The 20,559-nt window shown below is 43.7% G+C and overlaps 2 protein-coding genes across 4 annotated transcripts in view; both read left to right on the top strand.

Annotated features, from left to right (window-relative positions):
• CHEK2 (checkpoint kinase 2) overlaps nucleotides 1-8,608 on the top strand; it is a 30,682-nt gene extending 22,074 nt beyond the window's left edge. For both annotated transcript variants that reach the window (XM_028528511.2, XM_036014738.1), the window contains 5 exons: nucleotides 1,132-1,295; nucleotides 1,525-1,640; nucleotides 2,686-2,771; nucleotides 6,928-7,008; nucleotides 7,819-8,608. In XM_028528511.2, the coding sequence (XP_028384312.1) occupies nucleotides 1,132-1,295; nucleotides 1,525-1,640; nucleotides 2,686-2,771; nucleotides 6,928-7,008; nucleotides 7,819-7,908 (537 nt within the window). In that variant the 3' untranslated portion in view covers nucleotides 7,909-8,608. The remainder of the gene's footprint in view (nucleotides 1-1,131; nucleotides 1,296-1,524; nucleotides 1,641-2,685; nucleotides 2,772-6,927; nucleotides 7,009-7,818) is intronic.
• Nucleotides 8,609-12,903: 4,295 nt separating this feature from the next.
• Nucleotides 12,904-20,559, top strand: part of TTC28 (tetratricopeptide repeat domain 28) — a 558,547-nt gene continuing 550,891 nt past the window's right edge. For both annotated transcript variants that reach the window (XM_036014252.1, XM_036014251.1), the window contains exon 1: nucleotides 12,904-13,108. In XM_036014252.1, the coding sequence (XP_035870145.1) occupies nucleotides 13,013-13,108 (96 nt within the window). In that variant the 5' untranslated portion in view covers nucleotides 12,904-13,012. The remainder of the gene's footprint in view (nucleotides 13,109-20,559) is intronic.

The following is a 20,559-nucleotide window of genomic DNA, read 5'->3' as shown; positions in this document are numbered from 1 at the left end:
TTTTTACAGATCAGGTGGTATTGCTTCAATGCAGATTCTAAGGGGCATCTGTTGAGCTCCACTGTGTACAAGCCACTTTTATGTTCAGAGGGAGGGAGAGGTGTCTGAATGGATGAGTGAATTTACTTCCCATTTTCTCCTTCCTTCTACCTGAGGCAGTGCTTCCCAAACGTGGCTTCCCTTTAGAATCTCCTACTGATTAAAAAGTAGTGAGAAATGAATAATATCATGACATCCATTCCGCTCCTCAGAATCTCTGAAGATGGCATCCAGGAGTAAGTGTTTTTTTCCCAAGCTCCTCAGACATTCCAGTGGGCAGCCAAGGTCCAGAAACTGGGATCTAACAAGAACCGTGCATAACTAATAAGAATCCTGGAGTGTCTGTGATAATGGCTATAATAAACCTTTCATAAGGTTTCAGAGAATACAGATAAGTTGGGAAAAAGCATGGGCCTTCAGTTTCCTCAGCTCAGGAATTTTAGTTGAAGCAAAATGAACCTGGCTGGTGTGGCTCAGTGGGCTGAGCACTGGCCTGCAAACCAAAAGCTTGCTTGTTTGATTCCCAGTCAGGACACATGCCTTGAGTTGTGGGCCAGGTTGCCGGTTGGGGGCGTGCGAGAGGCAGCTGATCAATGTTTCTCGGATCGATGTTTCTCACCCTCTTTTTCTCCCTCCCTTCCCCTCTCTCTAAAAATAAATAAATAAAATCTTTAAAGAACACCCAAGGTATTGCTTATTAAAAAAATTAAGTAACTTGAAAAGCTCAGAATTGCCTTAAATTAGACATGAATTTATCGATTCCAGATTAACAGCAGACGGGAATTGTAGGATAGAAACCGATCTAACCTGCATGTCTTTTGGGACTGGCAGACTATACTGATATTTTTATTTTATGCTATCATTAAGAATTATTCCTTCTTAGCCCTGGCTGGCGTAGCTCAGTGGATTGAGCTCGGGCTGTGAACCAAAGTGTCGCAGGTTCGATTCCCAGTCAGGGTACATGTCTGGGTTGCAGGCCATGACCCCCAGCAACCGCACATTGATGTTTCTCTCTATGTCCCTCCCTTCCCTCTCTAAAAATAAATATAAATAAAATCTTTAAAAATGATTCCTTCTTGTCTTTAATTTTAGATTACTGATTTTGGGCAGTCCAAGATTTTGGGGGAGACTTCTCTCATGAAAACCTTATGTGGTACCCCTACTTACTTGGCCCCTGAGGTTCTTAATTCTTTTGGGACTGCCGGATATAATCGTGCGGTGGACTGCTGGAGTTTAGGAGTTATCCTTTTTATTTGGTAAGAAAAATTTTCATGGCCTCAGAGTCTGGTTGTAGTTAATGAGGTGAAATCAAAAACATGTCCAGGTAGAGGGCTTGTGTTTAATGTAGGTCACTGTTTTTGACCATTGATTTATAGAAAAATCTAGTTTTTCATTACGCTGAAAAAAAAAAAGAAATCTATATATCTGAATGCCACAGAGAATGCCACTTGATTTCTTTTCCTTTCTCTCTCTACCATTGTGAAGCCTTAGTGGGTATCCACCTTTCTCTGAGCATAAGACTCAAGTGTCACTGAAGGATCAGATCACCAGTGGAAAATACAACTTCATTCCCGAAGTCTGGGCTGTGGTCTCAGAGAAGGGTATGGATATGAAAGGGTTAAACAGATTTATGGTTTGCTGAAATGTGTGTGCTGTGGTGGGAGAGGTTTTGTTTTGTTTTGTTTTTGTGTTTTCAAATTCTGTGATGTTTTTCTCCTGTCGATTCTGTTCTTATTTCCTGTTGTTTTACACCGTTTGAGAGGCAAAGGAAGGTATTAAGAGCATGGGCTCCAGAGCCAGGCAGATCTGAACCCAAGTCCTCAGTCTGCTACTCCTAGCTCTGTGACTTGAGGCAAGTCGCATAAACTCTCTGAGCCTCTATTTTCTTTATTTGTCCAGGGGACACAACAAACCCCTACTTCAAAGGGTTTTTGATAAGTGTTAAGTGTAACACACAAGTGCCTGGTACCTATTTAAATGTGCAAAATAATAAGTAACTTTTTAGTTACAGGTTTCTTTTCAGTAAATAAGTATGTAAGAGCTAAATGTAATTAGTTACTTTGTGTTTAAGAATTCAAATGTGTAACTTTGTAATTCTCAAGAGAAGAAAGTAGGAAACTAAAACTAAATGACAAATAATGTAACATGGATGATTGTGTTACATGTAGGTGTGTCTAAGGAATAACATTGTTGCAATGCACAAGCTGGCCTCCACTTGTTGCTGGCCCTCAAGCTTTCTATCCGCCAAGCCTGCAGTTCCAGGAGCCTCTCACCGCCTGAGGAACTCTCACCATCCACCCGTGGGTCTCAGGAAGAGCTGGCTCTGCATCCTGAGCGCCTTAGAACTGGGTGGAAGTTCAGCTTTAATTAGTTTGAACTTGCTTCCAGCAATGAGAGGAGGAACAGAGAGCTGAGAGGTTGTGATGTCTGAGCAGGGTGAGATGGTATTCTCAGAGCACTCTGACGAATATGGACAGTGAGGGGGAGTAGGAGGCCCTGCCTACCATACCTGCTGACTCCTCTATGACCTCAGCCCCTCTCTCTTCTTTCTGGATGTCGGCCTGTGATTCTGGCATACTTCAATTTTGCTGATTGAATGTATTTACCCTTCTCATTCTGATTTACCAAATTATCTTATTGCTTTAGCTCTGGACCTCGTTAAGAAGTTGTTGATAGTGGATCCAAAGACACGTTTCACAACAGAAGAAGCTTTAAAACACCCGTGGCTTCAGGTGGGTATGGGGCAATGCCTTGTAGCATAAAATGCATGGGCAGCCCTGAACCGTGTCTGAGAGATGAGGAAGAGGATGGAAACACAATGTTTGCTTTTTGGGCCTATGTAATGCAGCTGTTTTAGGTTGAGCTTTAGGTGTGTGGAGTATGTACATATGTGTGTGGGGGGTGGGGCGGTGGGGAGGTCTTTGTGTGGTGTTTGGGTGCAACCTTTTTTAGCTAGATTTGTGGTTCTTGGATGGACAAGCTGACTTTGTGGCCTCTCTTTGTCCTACTTGGCTTCCCTGGGTCTGCAGTTTGCTGTACTCCTTTGAGAGGCTGCTCTAACTCTGACCCCCCACCTGCAGCTGTGTTCCCCTCTTCCCTCAAACCCTCTACCCCAAACAGGTGGGATGGGCTGCATTCCAGCCATCTGCAACTTTAAATCAAGGAAGCTGGGCTTGGATTGGGAGGGCAGCTTCCCTGGGGGAGAACCTAACTATTTCTTAAGCCCAAGCAATTGGGGTATTAAGAGTCCCACTTGTTCATGGAGAGTAAGCATGCCATTAGTGCAGACTGTCACCTGTGCTTTTCAAGCATGTGTTGCCTCTCTGTCTCTGCTGGGAGTTGCGGCTGCCATTAGATTATGCGCTGACCTCATTCCAGCTGCCGGAGTTGGAAATCCTTTGTGGCTTTGCTGGGGTAATCTTTGCTTTAGAAATTACAGCATCGGGCAGGTTTTCTGATGGATGTCAGGCCTCCTGTTAAGTGCCGTTCCATTTAGCACAGCCATACCCCTTTCTGTGAACTTCCATTTGGTCTCTCTGTTTCCTGTGGGGATGGGGAACTTAACCAGGTAGTTTGAGCTAGAGGCTCATGTACTCTGGGGACCATTAGGCCAGGAACTTCTCAAAACATCCAGCCTCAGCACTGTGCTTCTGGGACTCTGGGAAGACCGTCCCCATTCTCTTTCCCTTTCAGCCCTCTGCATCTGACAGTTTGGCTGAGGTCAGCTCAGGTTGAGAACAACAAATCCTTAAAAGAAATGTTTAAAACGTAGATATATGTGTTTGGGGGTGTTGCCCTGGAAACAGCAGTCCCCTCCAGAAGAAATCTGTCAGATGATTTAGCTCTTAATAGACCACACAGATCTGGAACAGCAGGACCCAGGAGAAAAGGAATTTGGAAACAAAGGGTGCCTTTGCATGCGGGGGTTTGATTTTGATGAAAAAGAAAAACATGTCTCTTGGGCTCTTTTCACGCGCCCTAACGGGAACTCTTAGGGGCCAGATGTGGAAGCAGAGGAGTGTGCTGGTCTTGAAAGGAGAGACGGAGCTGCCGAGTTAGGCCTGGGAACAGGGTTTGCATCTGCCCAACGGTTATGAACAAGCAGAGCCTCTTTTTCTTGTATTTTTTTTTTTTGTTTGTTTCAAAAGAAAACTGTCATTAACAGCCGAGGGAAAGGCGAAGTTCAACCCAGCCACAGGGTTCTCACTTGAATACTCTTTTGTCTACATTTTGTTTTTTCAGCAAAAGGTGGTGTGAACATTAAATGAATGACAGTTCAGTGTTTATCTTGGAGGAATTCAGTGTCCTTAAAGAAATGAAATTGTTCTGTGGGGTCTGGTGTGGGGCTGAGCCATGGGAATGTGGATTCTGGTCTGTTTTGTCATTAGCGGAGCATCCAGTTTTGGGAGCATCCCTTATATCCACTTTTTGCCTTAGGTTCTCATCCTGAAATAGAGGATTTCTTCCTGCTTGCCTTTGGTGCACATTGACAGTTTAGTAGTTTTGAATATATTGGACAGTTCAAAGAAAGGGTGTTTACAGATACACATTGCTAACCTGGACATGCTAAGGGAAAGAGCTCTTACATGTTATTGCTAAATGATCACTTGTTTTACATACAGGCCTAAATTAGGCTTTTGGTCAGCTCTACATGGCTGCACCGAAGAGCTGCCACAGGAGGTGTGTTCCATTGTGTTTTTGTTTCTTTTCTTTTTTTTTTCTTTTTAAGATTTTATTTATTTATTTATTTTTTTAGAGAGGGAAAGGAGGGAGAAAGAGAGAGAGATACATCAATATGTGGTTGCTGGGGGCCGTGGCCTGTAACCCAGGCATGTGCCCTTGCTGGGAATCAAACCTGTGATACTTTGGTTTGCAGCCCGCACTCAATCCACTGAGCTACGCCAGCCAGGGTTGTGTTTTTATTTTTTCATACATTTATTCTTTCAGCAGGTAGTTAATGAGTTCTTGTGTCAACTAATGTTAGGCCTCCCTGGGTGCAAAGAGGGAATAAGATACTTTGTTGCCTTGGGGAGCTGACAGTCTGGATGGGGCCAGCTCTGACCACAATCTCTATAGAGCAATGTGTGATACATGTGGTGGTAGTAGCAGGTGCAGAGTATTGGGGATCCCTAAATGAAAGAGGGCCCCTACTCATGGGGCTTTAGAGCTTTACACCACAGGTTTACTTGGTGCAAAGGGTGTCTAAAAAGTGAGTCACCTGGGGATGATACGGGTATATTAGTTTGTTAGGCCTGCAATAACAAAATACCAGAGACTGGGTGGCTTAAACAACAAATTTATTTTCTTACCGTTCCAGAGGCAAGAAGTCCAGTTTTAGAGTCTCAGCAGATTTGATTTCTCCTGAGGCCTCTGTCCTTGCCTTGCAGATGGCCGCCTTCTCTCTGTCCTCACGTGGTCTAGTCTCTGTGTGTTCACATCTCCAGTCTCTTTTTCTGTCATGAGGGCACCGGTTATGCTGGATTAGGGCCCCACACTAACAACCTCATTTTAATTTGTAATTTACCTCTTTCAAGGCCCTGGCTCCAATTTCAGTCCATAACAATGGGACAGGGGTTTCAACCCTGACTGAGCCCTTCTGAAATGGGGGTTACTATGTCTCTTAGTGCTTAGCATCTAAGGGAAATGTTTGTTCACTGAGTGAATAGGGAAGGTGGGTAAAGTAGACAGGAGGCAAGAGGGGCATTCCTGGTGGAGGCTGTGAGTGGGTACAGGAGGAAATAAGGGATGGACCTTTGAGAGTGTCCCTGCATGAGAGGTGGGATCCTGAGGGATAGTGTGCAATGGAACCCGGATAACCTTGGCAGCCTTACAGTGTGTGGGTAGTGGGGAGCCACACTGAATGATGCAATCAACAGCGATGGCAGCAGGTGATTCTAGCTACTAGATATAGAACAGGTGAATGAACCCTCGAGCACTGTGATTTTTCTATAGCCATCAAATTGCTGGGTGTCGGAGGCCTTCACGCCTACGTCCTTCCCGCACCCACCACGGCACACTTGGCTCCGTGGGAGGAATGGAAGGGGGTTGGGTGGGAGAGTACATGGGGCTTTGGAGTCAGGCAGCTCTGGGTCTGGATTCTGTACACACTACTTATATCGGCCGAGCGGGGCTTCCCAGCTGGTCCCAAAGCCTACATCCTTAGTCATGGAGGATTCACCTTTCTGAAGGTGAGGAGGGCTGCACCAGGTCGTCTCTCAGGGCTGCCACATGCAAATCCTTGAACCCTGCAGAGGCGAGCGTCCAGGGAGGTGACGTGGGAGTCCTCTGTGTGCACTCCGTCCCCCTGCCCCTCCAGTAGGATGGAACACGGTTACTGTCATGACCTGTTCACTTGTCTTCCTTTCTCATTAGACCCAAGCCCTGGAGATGGTGGGTTTGAAGTCCTTCCGGCCACTCATTACAGCATGTGCTGGGTGAATTTTCCTAGGGTGCTGGGTTGGTTTGTTAGGAGGGCCCCAGTAACTGGCCGCATTGTTGGCAGGGGGAGGGCCAACCTCCTGGAAGGACTCAGGAGCTGCGTGGAGTCGGCCCCAGCCTCTGGCCTCCTGATTGCCATCTCTGTCAGGATCCGGGCTGCGGGTTCTGAGAGTCTTCTGACTGATAGATCGGCAGTTCTCTCTGACCCACCAAGACCTCTTGAGCCTGTGGTTTTGATTCAATCAGTGCTGACTGAGCACTGACTGCTGCTTAGACTACCCTGGGAAGGCAGGTGGCCCTTTCCCTCCCAGAGCTTCCGCAAAGGCGTGCTGCTCTGGTGGCAGACCGAATGTCTTTGCCCACTTCCCTGTTTCCAGGAGCTTCCTAGCTGTGTCTTTCTAGGAGCTTTCTCTCCAACACAGCCTGCTTATGTTTTTCATTTCTTTCTAGGATGAAGACATGAAGAGAAAATTTCAAAATTTGCTTTTTGAAGAAAATAAGTCAACAGCTTTGCCCCAGTTCCCAGCCCAGGTATTCCAGATGGTGGTCATTACGTGTAGGCCAAGTTTAAAGGGCCCATGAGCAAGGATGATGAATTTGAATGGCCTCTTTAGTAGCAGTTTTATTTTTTAGGGAATAATGTCGTAGATATTTTGTTTCAGTTTGGTCTGCTTTAGTACCCTTAGAAGATTTAATAACGAAGGATATTTTTAATACATTAGGGAAGCACAGCTAGGGATTGCCATTCAAGAAGTCTCCTGCAAGGCAAGATTAAAAGACTGTATTAGAGGTTCAGACTTGAATTTATTGAAACATTTAAAATTGGGGGAGTGGTGGATGATTTATTGATTATAATTTTACTCCTCCCAAGTTCTTTGTAAGTATAAGTTAACATCTGTTCATTCTTTGTTTGCCCTTTGGTAAATGATAATGCTCCTTTTCCCCTCTCCCCTTGCAATGATATAAATGGGAAAACACAAAAAAGGCTGTCTTCCCACAAAAGAGCAAGACTTTGGGCTCCCAGTAAAAGGTGTCGCTGTCTCTTTAAGCTTCATGATTTAGGAGAAGATGACCAAGAGGAGGCTGGTTATGCTGCTTACTGTAAATATACACCATTGAGTGATTTGAAGCCACAGGGAGAGAAGTGTCCGTGTGATGAGTACATCTGAGTCTGGGGGGCTTGCGGGATTCAGATGTCAGTGAGGACACCCCAATAATTCTTGGTACTCAGAGCTTCACATGAAATGCTCCAGAGGTACTGGGAGCATATTGGGACACTTTGATAATCTTGAATCAGCCAGTGGTTTTCTTTGAATATTTCTTTCTTTTCTTTTTTTCCAGCCCTCTACAAGTCGAAAACGGCTCCTTGAAGGGGAATCGGAGGACGCTGGCACCACAAAACGCCTGGCTGTATGTGCTGCTGTCTCGTGAACACTGGTTGAACACGAAAGAAATGTATCTTCTGGAACTCTGCTAGAAGTTTCTTTATATTTGTTTTTTGGTTGTTTGTGTTTTGGTTATAGGAAGAGTCATTTACCCGTAGACATCGATACACAATTAAAAACCTAATGGCACCTGGCCAAAGCTTTGTGCTTTGGTTTGATGATCCACTCTTTAGTTGTTATGCTTTTTTGTGTATTTGAAATCATGTGCTTTTTGTCTGTCGCTCTACTTTGCACGCACATTTCTCAGGATATGTCCCTGGTTTCACGTTGGGCCAGATGCATATAAATTCTAAAGGCTCCCTAGAAACTTTCAGGGAAAGGGGCACAGTAAAATTGGGGTGGAGTTAATAGAGACTGACTGGTTGCCAAAGTCCTCCTGAGATAGTAGGTACGTGGGTGCATGGATCTGTTTTAAATTCTCATCCTTGCCCTCGTAAAGATACAGGTCCACAGTTATGCTCAGGGAAATACACTAGATATTGTGTGATTCCACTTACGAGGCACCTAGAGTAGTCAAACTCACAGACACAGAAAGTAGAAGGGTGGTTGCCAGGAGCTGGGGGTGGGGGAAGTTTTGGTCCAACAGATACAAAGTGTCTGTTTTGTAAGATGAAAAGTTTTGGAGGTGGGTAATAGTGATCATTGTGCAACAGTGTGAATGTGCTTAATCTGAACTGGGTACTTAAAAAAAATTAAGATGTTAAATTTTGTGATGTATATTTTTCCCACAATAAAATTTTTTTTAAAAAACATACAAGACCACAGTCTTGGCACCTGAAACCTTGGCACCAGATAAGTTGTAAAACTCAGTATTTTCATGATTTCAGGAAGGGGACCTGCATGGCACATCTACTGTATTATGTGTAACAACCAGCAGAGCCCTGTAACCGAACATTTCTATTTCTCTAGCAGATTTCTCAGTAAAAGGAACAGAGAAGACTTCAAGGCATATCAGTTCAGTCTTTTCCATCAAATGAGTTAAAGGTGACTCATTTTCAGAGATGTTTCGGTTTTAGAAATGCACATAAAGCGTGTGGGTGTGTCCTGCTGGCCCAACAATGATCAAGGAGGGCCTATGTAAAGCCCCTCCTCCCTCGGTTGGTCTTGTCTAGTCCTCAAAGTGATTCTGTGGGCCAGGTCCTCTGACCACCCTCATGTTAGAGGTGAGGAACGCAGGCTGAAGGTACAAGATGACTTGTCTAGTGTCACACAGTTGTTAGTGGCAGAGTTGAGATCCAACCCAGGTCTTTTCAGACACTAATATTCCTCATTTCCTTAGTCCTATATTTAATTAGACTCAGAGATGTTGACTCTGACAAAACTCAGAAGAGACTGATGTCTAAACCTTGAATGTTAGTGTGTTAAATTATAGGTGGGTACAGCCCTATCATCTGAAAGTTGGGACACCTTAGTTGCAAGGAACAAGAGGCCCATTCAAGTTACTTCATGGAAAAGGGAATTTGTTTTCCAGGTTGCAGGTGGCTGGACCTGGGGGAGACCAGGACACCAGATGAAGCGCTAATGGCTGCCTCCTCTTGTCTCTGACCCGCTCATTTCGCTTCTCTCGTAACTTCAGCTGGTTGGTGCCACATTGTAGCTTGCTAGCCATGCCATAAAACGAGTGCCTCAGTTCAGATGCCACCAATGAGCCAGCCAGGGCAGCATCCGGGGCACACAGCGGTTGCCCCAGGCAGTGGGTAGTGGTTGGCATTTTCCATGAGAAGGGTGTGCAAGTATTCTGAGGCTTGGCTGGCCTGGGGATGAGATGGTGACTTAGGTGGTTTTCATATTTAAAGGAATGGGGTCGAGATTGCCAAGTTAGATGGGGTTTAACTCATTTGACTAATGTTAAGGCTATGGTTTCTTGGGGCATTTTTCCCTCTGGGGCAGTCAGCCAACTCTTTTCTATTTCTAGAGCACTTTTTATTAGCTTCCTCTGATTATATATACCACAGTAGGCTGAGTAATGGCTCCCAAAGATGTTCTCATCGTAATCCCCAGAATTTATGAATATGTTCCTTTACATGGCAAAAGGGACTTTGCAGGTTGGGGTCTTGAGATGGGAAGATTGTCCTGTCTTCTTGGGGTGGGCCCAATGTCATGACAATGTTTTTAAGAGGGACACAGGCGGAATCAGAAGAGATGGAGTGAAGCGTTTTGAAAACGGAGAAAGAGGCCACAAGCCAAGGAATACAGGCTTCCACTAGAAGCTGAAAAAAGGCAAGGAAATGCATTGTCCCCTAAGAGCCTCTGGAAGGAACCAGTCCCTACACCTTAACTAGCCATGTGAAACTATAAGGGAATAAACCCGTGCTGTTTGAAGCCACCCAATTTGTGATAATTTGTTACAGCAGCCATAAGAAGCCAATACGCTCACCTGTGGGGAGGTATCAGCTGCTGACCTAGGGCCACATAACATCTGCTTTATAACCTCTTATTTCTTGGGGGGGGGGTCCTCCATTCCATGAAATGGGGGAGGGGGAGATGATAAAGTTAAGAGTCCACCCCTCACTAGGAAGCTGAAGGGGTGCCTAGGGCAGGGGTGTCAAACTCATTTTCATTGGGGGCCACATCAGCCTTGCAGTTAGTTGCCTTCAAAGGGCCCAATGTACCTTTAGGACTACAAATGTAACTACTTCTTAGCAGTTAAGGGAGAGCTCGGTGCTGCTGCCAGGTAGAAACAAGGTGCCGGGCTGAATAAAACCAGATGGAGGGCTGGATTTGGCCCAAGGGCCTTGTGTTTCCCACCTGTGGCCTAGGAGCTTTCCCTGGTAGAGATCGTCCCACTGGCCATCCAGCTGAAGATGATTACAGGACTTTGCAACTTGCTCAAATGAAAGTGGAGCAAATGGGTGACAACATCAGTGGTAAGAACAATATTGTGCTAATCTGAACTCTGCATTTTCTGACTTTGGCTTCGGGCAAGTGACTTTGAAACGGGTGCAGTAAGAATACCAATCTCATATGGTGTTTATGAGGATTCAGTGGTCTATTTAAAGTGCCTGGCATGCACGTGGTAAGGGATCCATCAGTGTTGGCTTCCATCATTAAAGGTGGGAGGGTGGGCGGGGGGTAGCCATTGAAAGTTCTTGAGCAAGGAAGTATCATCTGTTCAGCTTTTTGGAGGGCAGACAAAATGGGTAGACAGTTGAGATGCCTTTGACAAAGCAGATTTGAGCAATGCCAGATCTGGGGTGTGTGATGGGGGCATTTCCAAACAACTGAGATAATTGCCACTTTCTTCTGAAGAACAAGCATTGTTGCTCTATGGTGGACCTGCTGTGTGCCTAGGTGATGATGCAGTGGACAGTCTTAATTGTGCCAGTCCTCCACCTTATACTTCTTATTCTAACTGCATCCCCATTTTTCTGGGGAAGACATCCCTCATCCCACTTGCCCCCACTCCATGTCCTTCAGGAGAACTTGACTGCACCCATTTCCTAGAGGCGCTCCATATAGCCGGGTCTGGCCAATCCTGTGATTGGCAAGGGCATGTGACCCAAATGGGTGCAATGAAAGTTAACCCTGAGATTTTGGAGGGAACTATTGGGAATCAGCTCCTGCTTTCCTGGTCAGATATGAGGTAGGACACTGGGAAGAGAATGAAGTCATCACAGAGGGAAGCAGAGCTGAGATTGGAGAGAGACTGAGGTTATTGTTTAAGTGCCTAGCTCGAGCTAGTCCTGCAATGAGGTACCACCCAGGACTTTTCAGTATGTTCCCTGTTTTATTTTACTTCAGGCTGAGTTTTTTTTTGTTGTTGTTGTTGTTGGTTTGTTTTTGTTTTTATTTGTCACTTGTACCTGGAAAAGATCAGACTAATAAATTAAACCATTTACAAACTCCAAGAGAAGCTTGGTGACTCCTTTTTCGCCCCTAAGAAAGTAATGTTTTACTAGGGAAAACATTCCCTACTCCTGTTTTTCTGCCAACTTGAGGGTTTTCAGAGAGGTTTGGGGCAGAGAATGGAAAGCAAAGATGTGGGAAGCAACAGTCCTTCCAGCTTCAAGGTTGAGTGAACCCCTCCCAGCTAATTACACCACAAGGTTTGGGAGCAGAGCCCCTTTCATTAAACTTTTAGGAGTCTTGGAAGGATAGGGCCAGAGTCCTATCAGTGAAGCTTGAAGAACTTGGTGTGTGCCAGACATTGTGCTCCCGGACACACATGCGTCGTCTCCTGAAAGCTCATCTCTGTGAGTTATTTCTGCCACTCTGCCTTTGCAAACTTAGAAATCGAGGTTCTCTGGCTCAGTCAAGTGATCTACTCAAATTTTCCCAGCTTGAAAAATGGAGGCGAGACTTAATTAAGCAAAACTGTTTTTTAAGAGGTCTTGACACTCGATTACCACTTGGTATGTCTTAGGCGCATTGTTGACATTTTATCTGGATTATTTCCTTGTGTCCTCCCAACACACCTTAGTTGTCAGACCTTTCTATTGAGGAGAAACAGACCCCCGGACACCTGACGTTAATCACGCAAAAGTTAGTAGAGATGAGGGATTCTAAGGGTCTTAATAGAGTCTGACTCTCCCAGAGACACCGGCATTCACTTGGCCAATTACTCTAGCGCACGTGCTCGCACACCTCCACGACCTCTCATCAGCTTAGACACGTCTTCGCCCGGCACTTCTTGGGGGTAATTCCCTCATGGCCCAGCCCTTCGCTCCCTGCGTACTGGGTGAAGCAGAAGGAATAGTACCTGGAAAAGGCCGAGGAACCCGGCCTGGGGTCGTCCGCAGTGCGGCAGGGGGCAGCGCCGAACGCAGAACGGCTAGCGCTCCAGCAGGGCTGAACGGGAGCAGAGGGGGTGGGTGCCAAGCCGGGAACAGCGGCCGGCTAGGAGGGCGCGAGGCGGGGCACGCGGGGAGGGGGCGCGGCGAGTGCGCGCTTGCGCGGTGGGTGGGGGTGTGTGCCGCGGGGGCGCGCGGGGAGCGGGCGCGGCGAGCGCGCGCGTGCTTGGTCGCGGGGGAGGTGGTGTGGGTTGCCGCGGCGGCGCGCGGCACGGCGGGAACATGGCGCGCGGAGCCGGCGCGCGCGCCTAGCTGGCGGGACCGTTAGCTCGAAGCGGACACGGCCCGGGGCCCGCGGGGATGGAGCAGTTGCCGCCGCCGGCGCTCGAGCCAACCCCGGGGCCGACCCCGGCGCGGAGTCGTAGGCGGCGGGAGCCCGAGTCGCCGCCTGCGCCGGTGAGTGCGTGAGGGGCGCGGGCCGGGAGACTTTCTTTGTGAAACTCCGTCGGTGCGAGCCGGGCCGGGCCTCCGCGGCTGACGAGCGCCCGCGAGGCGGAACCCGCCCCGCCGTACGGGTTCGAACCCCGCCTTGCATCGCTGGCCGGCGGGACCTGGTCTGTCGCCTGCCCCAGTTTTTGCGGGATTTTATGTGCGCGCGCCGGGGTTGCAGGGAGGTGGGGGCGGTTAGCGGTATACAGTCGGCGCCTATTGCGCGCGCTTACCTCCATGCTTGCGGGGCGGCGGGCCCCAAACCCGCGGCCCACGGGAGAGGTAGGCAGCAGCCGCTGGGAGACAGGTGTCGGCGCAGTCGCGGGAGGCTCAGGTGCAGACATCCCCAGGTGGAATCTCAGGGAGTGAGCTGTCCGTCCCAGGAAGGAAGCAAATCTGTCGGTGGCTTAGTACACAATGATTTGGGAATGTTTGTAAACATCCACCCCAGCTTCGTGGTGTGTTCGGAGTATTGGTCAGGGTGAAGGATGCTGAGTGAAGTGGACTTTGGAGGTGTGGCATCTTGCTGGATGGGGTGGGACGGCCCTGAGCATGGTGTTCTCAAAACAGCGGGGGCGTAGGAGCCCTTGATGAAAATACAGGCGTCACCACTCACCCCAGGCCCACGGACTCTTCAAGGCATGCGAGCAGACTTTGAATTTTTAACAAGCTCCCAAGTTATTACGATCAGGCCCGCTTGATAAGCACTATCTTCCTGTGAGCTGGGGCCTGTTCTGTTTATAGCTCACCATGGCATTCTGGTACCAGGTGCAGTGCTAGGCACTGGGTGGATGGTTGGTAACTGTTTGTGGGGAGACTAAGGGAGTTTCCAAAATAGTTCCTGCGATATTTTCAGGAGCTTTTTGAGATTAATGAGCGTCAGATTACTGTGTAATGTGATTTTTATCAGGTTCCAACATAACTTTTGTGACTCTTTGCAATGCCTTGTTTTGAGTGTGTTGTAGGCAAAGCAGAGGATACATTGTTTAGTATAAACCATAAACTATGTATACCCTAGCTAGGTGAAAACTTATTATGGAACAAAATTCTGAATAAAAAATTTGCATGCTCCACCCTCTGTCCCCCTCCCCAAATTTCATGTTTCTTTCTCTCCATCATATGGGAACACTAGGGATGTAGGGTTTTGTTAATTTCAGGCAGGTGAATGTTTACATTTTCATCAAAGCAAATCTGAATTATTATTTATTTGGAAAAGTTGGAGATTAGCTTAAACCTCTGAGTATTTGTCCTTTGTATATACTATTTTGAAACTGAGATTTATATTTAGTTCAGAGTCAATGCTTAAATATAATTATTTGATTGAAAATTATTTGATGTATCAGGTTTTTTATGTTTTTTGAATTTCAGTAGTTGATTTCATTTCATTAGCTTTTTTTGTTCACTGACAAAATATGAATATGTAGGAAGACAAGACTTTAGGAGTTGAGATTGCATCTAAATAAGTATTGAAAAATTAGATGTTTTGATGCTTTATTGTCTTAGTATAACATTTTTGTACAATAGTTTGTGTGGATGTTGTTATTATTATTATTCCTCACCTGAGGACATGCTTACTGATTTTAGAAAGGGGAAGGGAGGGAGAAAGAGAGGGAGAGAAACACAATGAGAGAGAAACATTGATTGGATGCTTCTCCTATGTGGTCTGACTAGAGATCAAACCTAAGCATGTGCCCTGACTGGGAATTGAACCCTCAGCCTTTTGGTTTATGGGAAGATGCTCCAACCAACTGAGCCACTCCAGCCAGGGCTATTTTAAATTTTTAAAATTGAGGTATAATTGACATATAACTTATTAGTTTCAGGTTTTCATCAGAATAATTTGATATTTGTATATATTATAAAAATATCACTACAGTTAGTCTAGTAAAACATCTGTTACCACAGACAGTCACAAATTTTTTTTCCCTGTCATGAGAACTTTTATGATATACTCTCTTAACAACTCCTTCATATACTATATAGTATTATTAACTACAGTCATCATGCTGTACATCATGTGTCCATGACTGACTTTTTATAAAAAAACAACTTTGTTGAGATAATTCACCTACCATAAAATTAAAGTCTTTAGTGTACAATTCCCAGTTTATAGTATACTTACTATATGTCCAACATCACCATTATCTGCTTTTAGAGCATTTTCATCACCCCACAAAGGAAGCCTGTACCTGTTAGCATTCCTTATTGGCCTTTCTTTCAGCCCCTGGCAATAACTAACCTACTTTCAGTCTCTATGAATTTAACTATTCTGGACATTAACCATAATTTAAAATATTTTCTTCTATGACTAGTTTCTTTCGTTTAGCACATTTTTTTTTGGAGGCTCATCCATGTTGTAGCATGTATGAGTAGGCTAGTCCTTTTTATTGCTAAATAATCTTTCATTGGAGGGATATACCACATTTTGTTTATCCATTCATCTGTTGATAGATGTGAATTTTTCTACTTTAAAAATATATTATTTGTTTGTTTTTAGAGAGAGGGGAAGGGAGGGAGAAAGAGAGGGAGAGAACCATTGATGTGCAAGAGAAATGTCAGTTCACATCTGCCTCTTGCACGCCCCCAAACAGGGACCCCACCTGCAACCCAGGCATGTGCCCTAGTCAGGAATCGAACAGGTGACTTTTTGGCTCTGAGGATGATGCCCAACCCACTGAGCCACACCAGTCAGGGCATACTTTTTGGTCATATTTGTCTCTCGGTATCTGTGGGAGATTGATTCCAGAGGCTCCCACAGGTACTAAGATCCTAGGATGCTCAATTCCCTTATATAAAATGGTATAATATTTTCATATTACCTATGTACATCCTCCTGTATATAGTAAATCATCTCTAGATCACTTATAATACCTAACACAATGTAAATGCTATATTAATAATTGTTATACTGTACTATTTAGGAGATAAAAAAAAAGAACAAGGAAAAAAGTCTCTATGTTCAGAGGCAACCATCCTAGGCTTAACTACATGGTACATGTTAGCAAAAACATAACTTTTCTTTGATTGTTTTCTTTTTAAGATAGTAGTTATTTATATATATTGATTTAAGAGAGAGAAAAAGGGAAAGAGAGAAGAGAGAGGGAGGGAAAGAGAGAAATGTTGATTTGTTGTTTTATTTATTTACTCATTCATTTGTTTGCTTCCTGTGGGTTGACCAGAGATCAAACCCACAACTTTGGCGTACTGGGATAGTGTTCTAACCAACTGACCTACCTGGCCAGGTCTTATGTAACTATTTGCAATCCATTGATGTGACACCTGTGGATATGGAGGGCCATCTCTATTATCAGTAATGTTGCTATGAACATTTATGTACAGCTTTTAGTGTGGACATGTTTTAATTTTTCTTGGGCCTATCCCAGTTGCTGGGTCACATGGTAACTCTTATTTTAACCTTTTCAGGAGCTGACAAACTATTTTCTAAGGCACTGGGCTGCATCATTTTACATTCCCACTAGCAATGTGTGAGGGTTCCAGTTTCTTTACATCCTTGCCAATACTTGCTATTGTCTGTCTTTTTAACTTCAGACACTCTAGTAGGTGTAAAATGGCATCTCATTGCAGTTTTGATTTGCATTTCCCTGTTGACTAATAATGTCAGGCATAATTTTTTGTGCTTATTGGCCATTTATGTATTCTTCTCAGGGAAATGTCTATTCAAATCTCTGCTCATTTTTTGTCAGGGGGATCCATTTTTAAAATTGAGTTATTTGTCTTTTTATTAAGTTGTAGGAATTCTTTAAATGTTCTGGATACTAACTCCTAATAGATATATGATTTGCAAATATTTTCTTCCACTTTGTAGGTTGTCATTTTACTTTTTTGATAATGTTCTTTGTTGTAAAACATTTTTGTGATGAAGTCATTTATCTGTTTTTTCTTTTGGTCTTTATGCATGTGTTGTCATATCTTAGAATCCATTGTTAACCCCAAAGTCATGAAGGTTTACCCCTATGCTTTCTTCTAAGAATTTTTTAAAAGATTTTATTTATTTTGTTTTTAGAAAGGGGAACAGGCAGGGAGAGAAACACCAAAACATTAATGCGTGGTTGCCTCTCACAGGCCCCTTAATGGGGACCTGGCCTGCAACCCACACTTTGGTTTGCAGACCAATGCTCAATCCACTGAACCACACCAGCCAGGGCTCTTCTAAGAGTTTTAAATCCTTAGCCCTTATGCTTCTGTTGCCGATCCATTTTAAGTTAATTTTTGTGTATGGTGTAAAGTAGTGGTTCAGAGTCATTCTTTTGCATATGTTGATCCAGTTGTCCCAGCACTGTATATTGAAAAAATTGTTATCTCACTGAATGGCCTTTGTACCCTTATTGAAAATCAACTGACCACATGTTAGGTTTATTTCTGAACTCTCTATTCTATTCTATTGTGTATGCTCATGCCAGCACTACAATATTAGATTACAGTAGCTTTTTAATAGGTTTCAAAATTAACTGTAAGTTCTGTAGCTTTGTTGTTCTTTTTCAAGACTGTTTTGGCTTTTCTAGGTCCCTGGGTTTTAGGATCAGTATATCAATTCCTGCCAAAAAATAGCTGGGATTTTTATAGGGAGTGTGTTTATTCTGTCCTCTCAATGATGTTTTGTAGTTTTCAGGTCCAAATCCTGCACTTCTTTCAAAAATTTATTTCTAAGTATTTTATTCCTAAGTAATTGTTGGATGCTGTTGTACATGGAAGTGGTTTTTTTAAAAATTTATTTTGTATTCATTTTTCATCATTAGTTCATTGCTATAACATAGAGGAAATACAGTTGAGTTTGGGATATATCTTTTAACTTCATCATTTAGTGGTAGAGTGATCCAATTTTCCATTTCAAATCCTCACCCCCACACCAAAATAATGAGGAAGAATTGTCTTTGAAAGCTTAAGCATGGATACAAATCTAGATTCATATTTCTAAGTTTTGGCTCTGTTACTTACTAGTTGTATGAGTTTTGACACATTTTAACTGCTATGTCTCAGTGTTCTCATATATGTAATGGGACAGTAATAGCTATCCCAAAGAAATGTTAACTAAAGAATGTAAGTAGGTATTTAGAACAATGCCTTGCATGTGGTAGGGATTTGGTATTTGTTGTTTATTTTCTTGTGTTAATTAACTCCATTTAAAAGCATGCCAAAAAAACAAAAGCAAACAAAACACCAAACCAAAACAAAAATAACCAACCCCCCCAAACAAACCCCAAACCACAGACCCACATACACATTAAAAAAACCCCCAGAAACAAAACCACAGACAAAAACCTCAAACCTCTTCCTGTACCTATCACTTTCCTGTGACCCGAGAAAACTCTGTGAGTGCTTGAGGAATAGTGAAAGACAGAGTCTCTGACACCACACTGTTGCATGTGAAAGCTTCCTCAACCTAGGTTGCACGTAGTGTGTTTGATGTGTATTTGTAATTATTATTAAAAGTAATAAATATAGCTCAAAGCTGTTTTATCCCATAGTTTTTATTTAATATGCTGTTCATTCACTACTTATTTTTCTAAAAACAAAAGTGCTTTAAATAAAATTAAATTAATTCTTGTTTCTTTTGGATGATAGCTATTTAAAAAAACTATTACAGACAAAGGTTGATGTTTGAACTTAAATTTAATAGTGCTTTTGGTATCTCTTCAGTAGGTAGAGTAGATTGCTGTTGTGTATGGGAAGAAATCAGAGAGAAGATATAACCCAAATATAATGCTTGGAATGTATCCTTTTCATTGAATGTATATTCACTATGAACCAAAGAAAATAATTTTTTACACTGGAAACACTATTTTTTAAAAATATTTATTTACTTTTAGAGAGAGGGCATGGGAGGGAGAAAGAGAGGGAGCGAAGCATCAGTGTGTGAGAGATACATTGACTTGTTGCCTCTCACTTGTCCCCAAACTGAGGACCTGATGCACCACCCAGGCATGTGCCCTGGCTGGGAATCAAACCGGCAACCTCTAGGTTCACAGGTTGGCCTCAATCCACTGAGCACACCAGGCAGGGCTGGAAATACTATTTTTTAAAAAATTATGTTTTATTAATTATGCTATTACAGTTGTCCCAATTTTTTCCCCATGCTCCTCTCCACCCAGCATCCCCACTCCCTCAGGCAATCCATGCATCGTCATTCATGTCCATGGCTCCTGTGTATACATTTTTTGGCTACTCCATTTCCTATACTGTATTTTACATCCTCATGGCTATTCTGTAACTACCTATCTGTACTTCTTAATCCCCTAACCTCCTCACCTATTCTCTGATAGCCCCCCTACCATCTGGCAAACATCAAAATGCGTTCTGTATCCATGATTCTGCCTCTGTTCTTGTTTGTTTAGTTTGTTTTTTAGATTCAATTGTTGGTATGTATTTATTGCTATTTTATTGTTCATAGTTTTGATCTTCTTTTTCTTAAATAAGTCCTTTTAACATTTCATATAATAATGGTTTGGTGGTGATGAACTATAGTTTTTTCTTGTCTGGGCAGTTCATTATCTGCTCTTTGATTCTAAATGATATCTTTGCTGTGTAGAGCAATCTTGGTTGTTAGGTCCCTACTTTTCATGACTTTGAATATTTCTTGCCAATCCCTTCTAGCCTGCAACATTTCTTGTATGAAATCTGCTGACAGTCTTTGGGAACTCCCTTGTAAGTAACTAACTTCTTTTCTCTTGCTGCTTTTAAGGGGCTTTTTGTTTAACCCTGGCATTTTAAGAAAGGTTTTATTTATTTTTAGAGAGAGGGGAATGGCAGGTGAAAGAGAGGGGGGAAAATAATCAATGTGTGAAACATTAATCAGTAGCTTCTCACACGCCCCCAACTGGAGACTTGGCCTACAACCCAGGCATGTGCCCTGACCGAGAGTCAGTCCAGCAATCTTTTGGTTCTCAGGCTGATGCCCAATCCACTGAGCCATTCCAGCCAGGCACCTTTGGCATTTTAATTATGATGTGTCTTGGAGAGGGCTTCTTTGCATCCATTTTGTTTGGGATTCTATGTGCTTCCTGGACTTGCATGTCTAGTTTCTTCACCAAATTATGGAAGTTTTCTTTCATTTTTTTCTTCAAATAGGTTTCCAGTTTCTTGCTGTTTCTCTTCTGTTTGTGAGGAGAAAACTGTCTCATTCTTTCGATTCTTTTTTCTTATTCTGATTGGTTGTTTCTTTTTTCCTTATGTTCCAAATCATTGATTTGATCCTTGGCTTTATTCACTCTACTGCTGTTTCCCTGTAAATTGTTCTTTATTTCAATTAGTGTACCCTTGGTTTCTGACTGGATCTTTTTTTATGCTGTTGAGGTCCTCACTAAGTTCCTTGACATCCTTATAACCAGTGTTTTGAACTCTGCACCAGTGTTTTGAACTCTGCATCTTATGTTCCCTTTGTTTAGTTCTTTTTCTGGAGT

This window comes from Phyllostomus discolor, chromosome 13 (assembly GCF_004126475.2).
Source record: "Phyllostomus discolor isolate MPI-MPIP mPhyDis1 chromosome 13, mPhyDis1.pri.v3, whole genome shotgun sequence".
Classification (NCBI taxonomy): domain Eukaryota; kingdom Metazoa; phylum Chordata; class Mammalia; order Chiroptera; family Phyllostomidae; genus Phyllostomus; species Phyllostomus discolor.
The sequence above is the reverse complement of the archived record's forward strand: the minus strand, read 5'-3'. Positions and strand labels throughout refer to the sequence as shown.